The 13,223-nt window shown below is 41.8% G+C and overlaps 1 protein-coding gene across 3 annotated transcripts; it reads right to left on the reverse strand.

Moving 5' to 3' along the window:
• Positions 1-1,260: 1,260 nt before the first annotated feature.
• LOC132891158 (heterogeneous nuclear ribonucleoprotein C) lies at positions 1,261-13,134 on the reverse strand. 3 transcript variants are annotated; one of them, XM_060928640.1, is made up of 9 exons: positions 13,026-13,134; positions 10,696-10,747; positions 6,820-7,064; positions 5,173-5,245; positions 5,033-5,083; positions 4,755-4,924; positions 4,519-4,632; positions 4,138-4,271; positions 1,261-3,722 (listed from the first exon to the last, which is right to left on the reverse strand). In XM_060928640.1, exons 2-9 carry the CDS (start codon positions 10,698-10,700, stop codon positions 3,612-3,614), a joined length of 903 nt encoding a protein of 300 aa, XP_060784623.1. In that variant the 5' UTR covers positions 10,701-10,747; positions 13,026-13,134; the 3' UTR covers positions 1,261-3,611. The 3 variants fall into 3 exon arrangements, with proteins under 3 accessions (XP_060784623.1, XP_060784617.1, XP_060784612.1); XM_060928634.1 differs by having other exon boundaries at positions 5,033-5,080; positions 6,820-7,076; XM_060928629.1 differs by having other exon boundaries at positions 6,820-7,076.
• Positions 13,135-13,223: the final 89 nt, after the last annotated feature.

Consider the following 13,223-nt stretch of genomic DNA (forward strand, 5'->3'; position numbering starts at 1 on the left):
AATTGTTTTTTACTGGTAAATCCGAAAAGCTGTCGATAATTGTAGCTGCCACTCTATAGTTAAATACACTAGCAAATCTCGAAATATTTGAATAGTGTGAAAAAGTTCCTTTTTTTCATAATTTAATTCAAAAAGGTAAACTTCCATATGTCGTTGCTGGCATCCTTCTGTCTCAAGAGACAATGGTTGCGCCTTGGTTGATTCAAACTTGCTGAGAGCAGCGTCTGATGTGGCTCAGTAGTCCGATCCTCGCATGGCAGCCTCTGGCACAAGTGTTGCAGACGAAGTCGGACGGCTGACTGGTGGTCTGGTTCTGCGGTCTCTGCTTCCACAGCTCTAGACTGCTCTTCTCCTCACCCCCTCTCTCACTCAGTGTTTCACAAACTTTCATATATTCTATACACATAACGTGAAATATTTCAAGGTTTTCTTGGTTTTAATTTTGATTATGGCTTACAGAGCATGAAAATCAGAAATCTCAAATTCTTAGAATATGTCATTTCAAATTTAAGTAAAATCGTATAAACACCATGTCTAGTTCAGTACACGCAACTGACCTGACAGTTGTCCAGAAAACGATCGACACCCTCCATAAGGAGGATAAGCTACAGAAGGTCATTGCTGAAAAGGTTGGCTGGAAAAGGTGCACAAACAACAGGGATGAGAGGATTTTCAAGAAAAGTCGATTCAAGAATTTGGGAGACCTTCACAAAGAGTGGACTGAGGCTAGTGCCAGTGCATCAAGAGCCACCACGCACAGACATCTTCAGGAAAAGGGCTACAACTGTCACGTTCCTAATATCAAGCCATTCCTGAATCAGAGACATCGCCAGAAGTGTTTCACCTGGACTAAGGAGAGAAAGAACTGGACTGTTGCTCAGTGGTCCAACACCAGCAGATGATGACATGGCACCCCCAAATCATCAAACCGCAGAAACTTCACACTGGATTTCCAACACCTTGGATTCTTTACCTTCCTCCAGACTCTAGGAGTTTGATTTCCAAATGAAATGCAAAACTTACTTTCATCCGAAAAGAGGACTTTGGACCACTGAGCAACAGTCTGGTTCTTTCTCTCCTTAGCCATCTGAAGTTGCATCTTCTTTAAGCTTCACCAAGATAAAGAGTGAGATCCATGACCAAGCACCATCTTAACCTTGATTTCTTTTCGAATTCATTTCACTTCCTTCACCAAAAAAAAAAAAGATCACAACTCTAACTTCATTCAAGCTGAGAGCCAAGAAGACAAGACTTTGACCATTTTATTGAAATTCAGTGATTTTATTCATCTTGAACAAGACTGATATAAAAAAAAAAAAAGGCATGTAAAGATGAACATACAGTGGCATGCAAAAGTTTGGGCACCCTTACTGAAAATGCCTGTTACTGTGAATAGTTAAGTGAGCAGAAGACGAACTGATCACCGAAAGGCATAAAGGTAAAGATGAGACATTTCTTTTCAGCAAGATTTGTGTATTATTTTTGTTTTGTACAATTGGAGAGTGGACAAAAAGAAAAGGAACACCACGTGAAAGTCTGGGCACCCTGATACATTTTGAGTTCTCAGGTAACTTTTACCAAGGTTCCAGACCTTAATTAGCTTATTGAGCTGTGGCTTGTTCAAATTCTTCGTTAGGAAAGGTCGCATATTTCAAAGCTGTATAAATTCTCCGACTCCTCAAACTTTGTCCCTAAAATCAACAGCCATGGGCTCCTCTAAGCAACTCCGTCGCATTCTGAATAATAAAATAATTGACGCTCACAAAGCAGGAGAAGGCTACAAGAACGTAGCAAAGTGTTCTCAGGTAGCCGTTTCCTCAGATTGTAATGTTATTAAGAAATGGCAGTTAACAGAAACAGTGGAGATCAAGGTGAGGTCTGGAAGATGAAGAAAACTTGCTGAAAGAACTGCTCGTTGGATTGCTAGAAAGGCAAATAAAAACCCCTGTTTGACTGCAAAAGACCTTCAGAAAGATTTAGCAGACCCTGGAGTGGTGGTGCGCTGTTCTACTATGCAGCGACACCTGAACAAATATGACCTTCATGGAAGAGTCATCAGAAGAAAACCGTTCCTGCGTCCTGGCCGCAAAATTCAGCGTCTGAAGTTTGCAAATGAACATCTAAATAAGCCTGATGCATTTTGGAAACGAGTCCTGTGGACTGATGAAATCAAAATAGATCTTTTTGGTCACGATGTGCAAAGGTATGTTTGGAGAGAAAAGGGGGCCAAACTCCAGGAAAAGAACACCTCTCCAACTCTGAAGCATGGGTGTGGATGGATCATGCTTTGGGGTCGTGTTGCAGCCAGTGGCACAGAGCACATTTCATTGGTCGAGGGAAGCATGGATTCGAATAAATACCAGCGAATTCTAGAAGCAAACATCACACCATCTGTAAAAAAGTTGAAGTTAAAAAGAGGACGGGTCCGACAATAAGACGATGATCCAAAACACACCTCAAAATCTACAATAGAATCCCTCAAGAGGCCCAAGCTGAAGGTTTTGCCCGGGCCCTCACAGTCCCCTGACCTAAACATCATTGAAAATCTGTGGATAGATCTCAAAAGAGCAGCGCATGCAAGACAGCCCAGGAAACTTGTCGAACTGGAAGCCTTTTGCAAAGACGAATGTGTGAAAATCCCTCAGGTAAGAACTGAAAGATTATTAGCCGGCTACAAAAAGTGTTTACAAACTGAGATACTTGCCAAAGACGGTGTTACTAGGTACGAACCATGCAGGGTGCCCAAACATTTTTGCTTCGGGTCAATTTGAAAATATAAAAGATGAAAATACATTGTTTTTGCTTAAAAATATAAAGGGAATGAATCATCTTTAACTTTACGCCTTTTGGAGATCATTTCATCTTCAACTTGCTTAACTGTTCACAGTAACAGCAATTTTTTTAAAGATTTTTTTTGGCCTTTTTTCACCTTTATTGGATAGGACAGTGTAGAGACAGGAAATGAGCCGGACAGAGAGACGGGGAGGGATCGGGAAATGACCTCGGGTCGGAATCAAACCCGGGGTCCCCGGATTTATGGTATGGCGCCTTATCCACCTGAGCCACGACGCCCCCAGTAACAGCAATTTTGACCAGGGGTGCTCAAACTTTTGCATACCACTGTATACACTGGGGGGGGGGGGGGGGGGGGGGGGGGGGGGCACAGACACTAATGGATTCGATAATCTTTTTTTTTTTTAAAAGAGAGAACAGTTTCCTCAGGAGTTGTTTGGGGGAATAAAGAAAGAAAACGTCTCACACACACGACTGCTGACTGAGCAGACAAACAAATGAGGGGAAAAAACAACAATAATAATAATAATAATAATAATACGCAGCATTTAAAACATCAGAATTTTAAAAGCAGAACAGTAACGACGCACCGACCGTTTATTCGGACAGACGACACTAAAATTTGCTTCATAAGAAAAAAGTGTGTTCATTTACATTCTGTGTTCTCCATAGACTTATTATTATTATTTTTTTTAATTAACGAAGTCCAGACTGCCATTTCTTCACTCTGGATGCTGAGGTGCTTCGTGTGTGTGTGTGTGTGTGTGTGTGTGTGTGTGTGTGTGTGAGAGAGAGAGAGAGAGAAAAATAAAATAAGTCTATGGGTCGTCGCCGTTTACGCTGTCGCCGTCGTCCTCGCCTTCCTCGTGCTCTCCTTCCTCCTCCTCTTCACCGTCCTCTTCCTCGTTCTCGCCTCCGATACTCTTCGCCTAAAACAGACGAGTGTGCATCAAATCAGAAGGAACCCCCCCCACACAAAAAATAAAAATGTACATTCCATTACGAGCGTATTTTACTATATATGGGCGTGCTGTTGGATTCTGGATTGTGATTGGTTAGGTGGTGTGGATAAGGTCGATGTAATGGCAGCGCAGCTCCAAATCCCAGGGTTATATATTAGCGTGCTCATTTTGATTCAAGACGCGTTGCGTTGACGAGACACTCGGGTTGTTATAAACCTGAGTGGCTTGGGTTTGATAGGAGCGTTTGGCGAAAAAAAAAAAAAAAAAAAAAAAAGGTGCAAATATTTCTTTTCAGGATAAATGAAGAACCTTGAGTGGCTGCTAAACTCGCACTCCATCATCATGACCGTGTGTGTGTGTGGAGAACCGAGAGCATTCTGACCTCCTCCTCTTCCTCCAGCAGATCTCCCTCCTCTTCAGAGTCGTTGATCTCCTGCTCCTCTCTTTCGCGCTCCTTCTTACTGCTCGAGTGCTGCTGAGAGACTTCACCCACCTCCGCCTTCACCACCTTCCCTTCTACAGCCAGAGAAGAAAGAAGGAAAAAAAAAAAAAAATCCAAAAATTACTAATAAAACCATCTTGGCGCACGTTAATTTGAGGTTTTAAAATTTTGACTCTCTGAAAAGGGACGAAATATCGAATATATGAACATAAACCGTGGAGATTCTGGCTCCGGGAACGTTCACATTCACCTTTTTAGAAAGCAATTTACGTTATAACGGGTGGGGAAATAAATAAACGAGGAGGTGAGAGGAGCCGGGACCTGATTTCTTGCTGTGATCTTTCTCCATGCGTTCTAAACTTTCCAGAAGGTAATCCACTTTGTGTTTGATCTGAGCCAGTTCCCTCTTTATGGTCTGAAGATCATCTGCTTTAACTGGAGCATAAAAGCAGAGAAAAAAAAAAAAAAATTCACTTAAATTACATAAAGATTAACGAAGACGATGCATTAACGTGACTATAGAACGGTTATGACGAATGCGCTAACGGAATACTGACTGGCCCGTGATGATGAGCGCTGGCTGCTTTTGGAAGAAGAGGAGAAGCTGGATTTGGTGCGTCGGCTTCCTCCTCCGCTCAGACTGACCCGCGCTCGCTTGGAGGGAATGACGGCGCGGGAGAGGGGTGGAGGAGGAGGCGGCGGCACACGGGACGGGTACGCATACATCCTGAAGAAGGGGGAAGGGTTTATGCAAAAAATTTCTGAGCTGCATGTATACATCTGGAGGAAAAAACGTGACGGACACGATAATAAAAAGAACCAGGAAACACTGTACCTGTCGTAGTAATCTCTCTGGAAATCGTAGTCGAGTTCGAATGTGGAGCTGCTGTAACACAACAACAACAAATAATGAGAACGCAACAGCTTCAAACCAAGAAACGAGGACGAGTCGAGTCGAGCCGAGCCGAGCCGTACCTGTACATATCTCCTGCTGGACGTTTGGTCGTTTTCGATCGGTGAGGTTTGGGCTCGCCTGCCAGGTTGATATCTGAAAGTACGAGGAAACAGCGATTAATTCAAGATTAAAACAATGTGCACGGCGTTAAAATTTAGCTACCGAATGTAACAAATAAAAACGCAAAGTGAACGAAGTAACATTTCAGGCATTAACGCAAACTCGCTATGTATTCTCTTGCGTCAAGTTAGCGATCCTTGCGTATACTGAGTAGCATTACTCAAAAATAAATAAATCATCGTGTCAAACGTTAGCTAGCTACAGCAGACGGCTCGATTAAACTTGTAAAGTCTGGGGCTTGGGAGAGTCTCCTCTCCTCTCCTCTATTAAAGGTCCCATGGCATGGTGGTTTGTTGATGCTTTAAACGGGCTCGTGGAGGTTTCCGGATGTTCTATCCGCAGCCTTTCTCAAAATGAACCCTCGGCACGTAGATATAGCCTCCTGGGAGAAAGCCCCATTTCAGCGCTTTTCCCAATGCGTCGTTTTGCTAATGAGAAGCATGGAGGCGGGTCTTATCATTAATATTCATGACACGTAAACGTGTTACCTCTGATTGGCTAACAGCACTGTGACGCTACCTCCAGTGGGTCAGAACAAGCGGATGTGGGTGTCTTACTATGGCGAGAGAGAAGGAACAAACCGCGAAGGGAAAAATACCGCGCGCTGACGTCATTAAGGTGCGACGCGAGGAAATAAAATAAATTCAACAAATTAAATGAACGAGTGACTTTAAAAAAAAAAAAAGAATGTGGGTGTCTTTGTAAAAACTGTTTTGATTGGCTATTATAACAGAGCATGCTGCATGCTTTTTGGTTTTGTAGCGCAGAGTACCTGGCTAACTGCAGGAAGCGGTTAGCTGCACAGCTAATGTAGCCATTGCAAGGCTAACGTGGCACCGATTTTAAAACACGGCAAAACGACTTAACAGTTATACACTTGCTTGTTCGGTGTTTGTGGCTGATGCGGCAGGGATGCTTGGTACGGACCCAGGCTTCAGTGACAGTTGATGTGCAAAACCTGCCCTGTACTGTCCCAAGTTGTGGAAACATTCATCAGGAAAATGCTTCCGACAAACATACACCGTCTTAGGTAGACTCGACGGCGTATTATTGGAGTAAATAAAATTAAGCCACTGCGTCTTCAGGGGCTCTCCCGTCAGCAGACTCTTTTCTGTGTTGTCACATCCATGTACAGCGCAATTTCGATGTTCGGTGGCAACTTTTGAGCTGGGCGGGCAATCCATACAGTGGGTGGGAATCCAGAGGGGGGGGCGTGGGGATCATCTCCCTTGCTGACGTAGCAAAGGGAAGAGTTTATCAACGCGCCGTTTTGACGCGCCATTCTCAAATGTTGGGCATAGTTTGGTTTACACATTACGAAATTTCTAGCCACTGGGGTGACTTAAGAAGGTCAGAGGAACTCATTTTAACGTTAAAAAACCTCAAAGTGAAAATTTCATGCCATGGGACCTTTAAGACGAAGGTATTCACCTTAAACTGGATTTTCACGATGATCCCGTGGGTGTGAAACCCAGTTCTAACCCTAACGACTCAAAAGATTGATAAATAACATGAGTACAAACTAAAAGTGCAGGGTACGTTCTCACCCAAGACTTGTCCGACGATCATGCGCCCGTCCTCTCCGGCCACGGCGGCTCGAGCGTTCCTTTCGTTCGAGTACTGGACGAAAGCATAGCCTTTGTGGATGGAGCAGCCCACGATCATACCGTACTTGCTGAAGATGGCCTCCACGTCGGCTTTGGTCACCAACATGGTGTTCAGGTTCCCAATGAAGACGCGCGAGTTCAGCGAACGGGGGTCCGTCTTATTGGTCACGTTGCTGGCCATTGGGCTTGGGGAACAGCTAGAGCAGTAAGTGACACAAACCAACCTGCGTTCCTAATCTAAAAATCGATATTTAATTTACAAAAAACAAAAAAAAAATAATCGCACTGAACATTTTGTTGACTTTAGGAAACAGCTGGAGCCATTTCCACATACAGTGGTGCTTGAAAGTTTGTGAACCCTTTAGAATTTTCAATATTTCTGCATAAATCTGACCTAAAACATCATCAGATTTTCACACAAGTCCTAAAAGTAGATAAAGAGAACCCAGTTAAACAAATGAGACAAAAATATTATACTTGGTCATTTATTTATTGAGGAAAATGATCCAATATTACATATCTGTGAGTGGCAAAAGTATGTGAACCTTTGCTTTCAGTATCTGGTGTGACCCCCTTGTGCAGCAATAACTGCAACTAAATGTTTGCGGTAACTGTTGATCAGTGCTGCACACCGGCTTGGAGGAATTTTAGCCCGTTCCTCCGTACAGAACAGCTTCAACTCTGGGATGTTGGTGGGTTTCCTCACATGAACTGCTCGCTTCAGGTCCTTCCACAACATTTCCATTGGATTAAGGTCAGAACTTTGACTTGGCCATTCCAAAACATTAACTTTATTCTTCTTTAACCATTCTTTGGTAGAACGACTTGTGTGCTTTGGGTCGTTGTCTTGCTGCATGACCCACCTTCTCTTGAGATTCAGTTCATGGACAGATGTCCTGACATTTTCCTTTAGAATTCGCTGGTATAATTCAGAATTCATTGTTCCATCAATGATGGCAAGCCATCCTTGCCCAGATGCAGCCAAACAGGCCCAAACCATGATACTACCACCACCATGTTTCACAGAAGGGATAAGGTTCTTATGCTGGAATGCAGTGTTTTCCTTTCTCCAAACATAACGCTTCTCATTTCAACCAAAAAGTTCTATTTTGGTCTCATCCGTCCACAAAACATTTTTCCAATAGCCTTCTGGCTTGTCCATGTGATCTTTAGCAAACTGCAGATGAGCAGCAATGTTCTTTTTGGAGAGCAGTGGCTTTCTCCTTGCAACCCTGCCATGCACACCATTGTTGTTCAGTGTTCTCCTGATGGTGGACTCATAAATATTAACATTAGCCAATGTGAGAGAGGCCTTCAGTTGTTTAGAAGTGACCCTGGGGTCCTTTGTCACCTCGCCGACTATTACACGCCTTGCTCTTGGAGTGATCTTTGTTGGTCGACCACTCCTGGGTAAGGTATTAGGCAGAGACCCGTCCACCCGTAAATTTGACGGGCGATTGCCGATTTCAACGGGCAAGTATACACACAGACGGATACTGAAACGGACGATAATGCCGAAAATTTTCGCACATGAATACTCCCACATGTCATCCGATAAATCCAGTTATGTTCCGCCCACACACGGACTGGCCATCGGGAGTAGCGGGAGTTTTCCCGGTGGGCTGGTGGTTCAGCGTGGGCCGGCGGAGAAAAAAAAAAAAAAAACAGTTGCGCGCTGGCCTTTAATATGATAAGCAATGTTAACAGTTTCTTTAACAAACTGTTAACATTGCTTATTACAGTTGCGCGCTGGCCTTTAATATGATAAGCAATGTTAACAGTTTGTTAAAGAAACTGTTAACATTGCTTATCATATTAAAGGCCAGCGCGCAACTGTTTTTTTTTTTTTTCTCCGCTGGCCCACACTGAACCACCGGCCCACTGGGAAAACTCCCGCTACTCCCGATGGCCAGTCCGTGTGTGGTTCCGCCATCATTTACAAATCGTAAGAAACACAGTTTAATACGAAAAATACTGAAAACTTGAAATGAAAAATCAGAATATTTCATCGTTTCCGCCATTTTGGCCCGCACTGAATCTTGTAACATGCGGACTGAATAAATCGCGAATTCTGATTGGTCGAAAATTGCCAAACACCCTGCGTTGTAGTTTCCTCTTTCTTGGCGGGAGAACCGCATTTTTTTTTGCTGACTCACTCTTCTGGATCAAGATGAATCCCAACAAACGCCCCAAATTGAATGTGACAAAAACTGATTCGTTTTTCCACAAAAAGACAGAAAAGGTATGTGTGATACATTGATTAACAAGGGGGGTTCATTGGGGTATGGTAAAATAGAATACTGTTGGTTTTTTTTTTTTTTATTAAATACTGTAACTAGATCAAAAGATTATATACAATTCATTGTTGTTTATTTTCTTTTCACTTTTGTTACCAAATCAAACACCATACATACATCTGATACATTCAGGAGTGAAACTGAAAAAAATACAAAGTAAAAATATGCAATATTTCTGATCAAAAATTACACGCCATTTCACCCTGAAAATGTCCTAGAATGCAGGAAATGAAGTCTAAATTTCAAAAATTTTCTGGGGGGGCATGCCCCCAGACCCCCCTAGAGGGACTTCGCGCCTGCGGCGCTCGTCTTCGCACCTGCGGCGCTTATCAGGATTATATAAAATATTATTTTTGACTGGTAAATTTCTTTTTCTGCCTAATACCCTACTCCTGGGGAGGGTAACAATGGTCTTGAATTTCTTCCATTTGTACACAATCTGTCTGACTGTGGATTGGTGGAGTCCAAACTCTTTAGAGATGGTTTTGTAACCTTTTCCAGCCTGATGAGCATCAACAACACTTTTTCTGAGGTCCTCAGAAACCTCCTTTGTTCATGCCATGATACACTTCCACAAACGTGTTGTGAAGCTCAGACTTTGATAGATCCCTGTTCTTTAAATAAAACAGGGCACCCACTCACACCTGATTGTCATACCAATTGATTGAAAACACCGGACTCTAATTTCACCTTCAAATGAACTGCTAATCCTAGAGGTTCACATACTTTTGCCACTCACAAATATGTAATATTGGATCATTTTCCTCAATAAATAAATGACCAAGTATAATATTTTTGTCTCATTTGTTTAACTGGGTTCTCTTTATCTACTTTTAGGACTTGTGTGAAAATCTGATGATGTTTTAGGTCAGATTTATGCAGAAAGATAAAAAATTCTAAAGGGTTCACAAACTTTCAAGCACCACTGTATATTTATACCACAACGTAATTCTGACTCGTCAGGACACGTTGATTGGTTTTCTATAAAAACAGCAGCTCGGTTTAATACCTTATCTCTATTAGTATTAGCTCGTTCAATAAGCGTCCACGCTGTTACGGTGACGCTTGCTGTAAGGAAAGAGTCTCCAGGATCAGATCAAGCTGAGACTAAATTTTCCAACACGACAAGCCACGATAGGGTCTCACTGACGTCAAACGAGATTTAAAAAAAAGACTACAGGACAGAAACGAACTTGATTTTCGACGCTCAACAACAAGTTAAACGGACAGCGCATCGATCTTTCATAAACACTACTGTGGTATAAGAACTATAAAGCACTTCCGGATGTGCTGTTATTGGAAAATAATCAACTGTCGCAGAAACCCAGCTCAGATCACTGTTAATTGTTTTCCTCTAACAGCATGGTAACCACAAGATCAACTTTAGCATGATCAGAAAGAAATCACAGATTAACGTTCTTCCTGTGGGAACCGTGACAAATGTTCAGCACTGAAAAGAAAAAAAAAATATATACATGTATATGAATGAATAAAGTTTTTTCATCAAGTTTTCACTCACTCCATGGTGTACGTGTAGGCCACTCGTCTGCGGTCGTCCCACAAGATTTACGCTGAGGTGACAAAAGCTAGGCAGTTAATTCACCACACACAGTCAATTAGCGAACTAACTCACTAATAAATTCATGAAAACACAAGGAACCAGGATTTTTCGATCGAGTCAGGAAAGTGCAAAACGTCAAAAACCCAAACACGCCACGTTTCTGACTTGAAAAGTTTGGGTTTATTGATTTTAATTTTACTCCATTAAGTGGCTCGACAAAACATAACTTCAGTGACGCGTTAACTACTTGATTATAAGCGGAGAAAGTAGTATATTTCGCCATCCAGTCAACGCGTTAGCTTGTCAGTTAGCTAGCATGCTAGTTAGCTACGACGATCGTTGTTTGTCGCACGTTCAAGTTAGCGCGCTAGCTATTTTATTTTATCATAAGCAGTTGATTTTGCGTTAGCATTATCAAGCTAGCTAGGACACTTTAGCTAGCATGCTAGTTAGTTATGACTATCGTTGTTCGCCACACGTTCAAGTTAGCGCGCTAGTTATTTTATTTCATCATAAACAGTTGATTTTGCGTTAGCATTATCAAGCTAGCTAGGACACTTTAGCTAGCATGCTAGTTAGTTACGATGATCGTTGTTCGCCGCACGTTAAAGTTAGCGCGCTAGTTATTTTATTTCATCATAAACAGTTGATTTTGCATTAGCATTATCAAGCTAGCATGCTAGTTAGTTATGACGATTGTTGTTCGCCGCACGTTCAAGTTAGCGCACTAGTTATTTTATTTTATCATAAGCAGTTGATTTTGCGTTAGCATTATCAAGCTAGCTAGGACACTTTAGCTAGCATGCTAGTTAGTTACGACGATCGTTGTTCGCTGCACGTTCAAGTTGGCGTGCTAGTTATTTTATTTCATCATAAGCAGTTGATTTTGCGTTAGCATTATCAAGCTAGCTAGGACACTTTAGCTAGCATGCTAGTTAGTTACGACGATCGTTGTTCGCCGCACGTTCAAGCTAGCGCGCTAGTTATTTTATCATAAACAGTTGATTTTGCGTTAGCATTATCAAGCTAGCTAGGACACTTTAGCTAGCATGCTAGTTAGTTATGACGATCGTTGTTCGCCACACGTTAAAGTTAGCGCACTAGTTACTTTATTTCATCATAAGCAGATGATTTTGCGTTAGCATTATCAAGCTAGCTAGGACACTTTAGCTAGCATGCTAGTTAGTTATGACGATCGTTGTTCGCCGCACGTTCAAGTTAGCGCGCTAGTTATTTTATTTTATCATAAGCAGTTGATTTTGCGTTAGCATTATCAAGCTAGCATGCTAGTTAGTTATGACGATCGTTGTTCGCCGCACGTTCAAGTTAGCGCGCTAATTATTTTATCATAAGCAGTTGATTTTGCGTTAGCATTATCAAGCTAGCTAGGACACTTTAGCTAGCTTGACTGGACAGCCATTCTGGGTCATTTCCATTATTTCGAGCTAATTGTAGCATTTTGGATATAACCACTGTCTATACAGGGTGTAAAATCTTTTTTTTTCTTTTCACTAAATGTAGATATAGCCACATAATAAGAATAATTAAAAAAAAAAAAAAAAAGTGTTTGTGCCACTAGAACAAGCCTTTATTTCAGACCAATTATAGTGCACTATGCAGGGTGTAAGGAGCCATTTTGGACACAGCCTACACATAGAGAAAACCCATATACATTGGGAGCCATTTTGGGTTTAGCCATGTAGGGAGTAATAAGGGTTTGGGTTCCATACAGAGACGGTGAAGCCTAATTTTTCCCCCCTCCCAAACTGCACTACAGTAGTGCACTATATAGGAAGCGTCTAGTCCACTAGGAAGGAAGGAAGGAAAAGTCAATATTTTGTGCACTATTTGTAGGCAATTCCGGATACAGCCATGCAGTGCAGTATAAATGCTATAAAGACGTTCTAAGCCAAAAATGATCTAGTGCACTATCTAGGGAGTAAGGAGATTTTGGACACCACCATGTTGTGCAATGTTAAATTTGTCCAACACAAATCTCACATGCTACACCAAATAAACCCTAAATTCCGCTTTAAAACGTTTCACATCAACGCCAAAAAACGTCCATCATCACAATGATGACTTTAAAAAAAAAATAGTTAGAATAAAAAAAAAGACCAAAAAAAGTGCAGTCGGAAAGAGAAACAAAGAGCTGCAGGCCTACAGAGCAAAAGACTGCACGCGCAAGAAGAGAAAATGATGCACAGAGGATAAACCGGTCAAGAAGGGAAAAAAATTAATAATTATTATAATAATCGTTGATTAAAAAACAAACAAAACCTACTCACCGAAAGTTAAAACGCGGAAATTTGGAAGGATGTAGATATTTTACATCACAGGCGCGGAGTGTCAGTGTGAAGCAAGAGGAAAAAAAAACCAGGCGCTAATAGTAGCGTCTTCAAAATAAAAGTTGGGGTTTTTTTTTTTAAATAAAACGTAAATTATATATACACACACGCACCTGTTTGCAAAAATAAAAATAATTT

The sequence above is a fragment of the Neoarius graeffei genome, chromosome 1 (assembly GCF_027579695.1).
Source record: "Neoarius graeffei isolate fNeoGra1 chromosome 1, fNeoGra1.pri, whole genome shotgun sequence".
In the NCBI taxonomy this organism is placed as follows: domain Eukaryota; kingdom Metazoa; phylum Chordata; class Actinopteri; order Siluriformes; family Ariidae; genus Neoarius; species Neoarius graeffei.

What these genes read in the sequence shown, in the direction of transcription:
- LOC132891158 (XM_060928629.1), bottom strand. An exon ending in CAGAGAGATTACTACGACAG is followed by an intron (nt 4,925 to 5,032) that starts GTACAGTGTTTC and finishes CCCCTTCTTCAG; the next exon opens with GATGTATGCGTACCCGTCCC. An exon ending in GCGCTCATCATCACGGGCCA is followed by an intron (nt 4,633 to 4,754) that starts GTCAGTATTCCG and finishes TTTATGCTCCAG; the next exon opens with TTAAAGCAGATGATCTTCAG.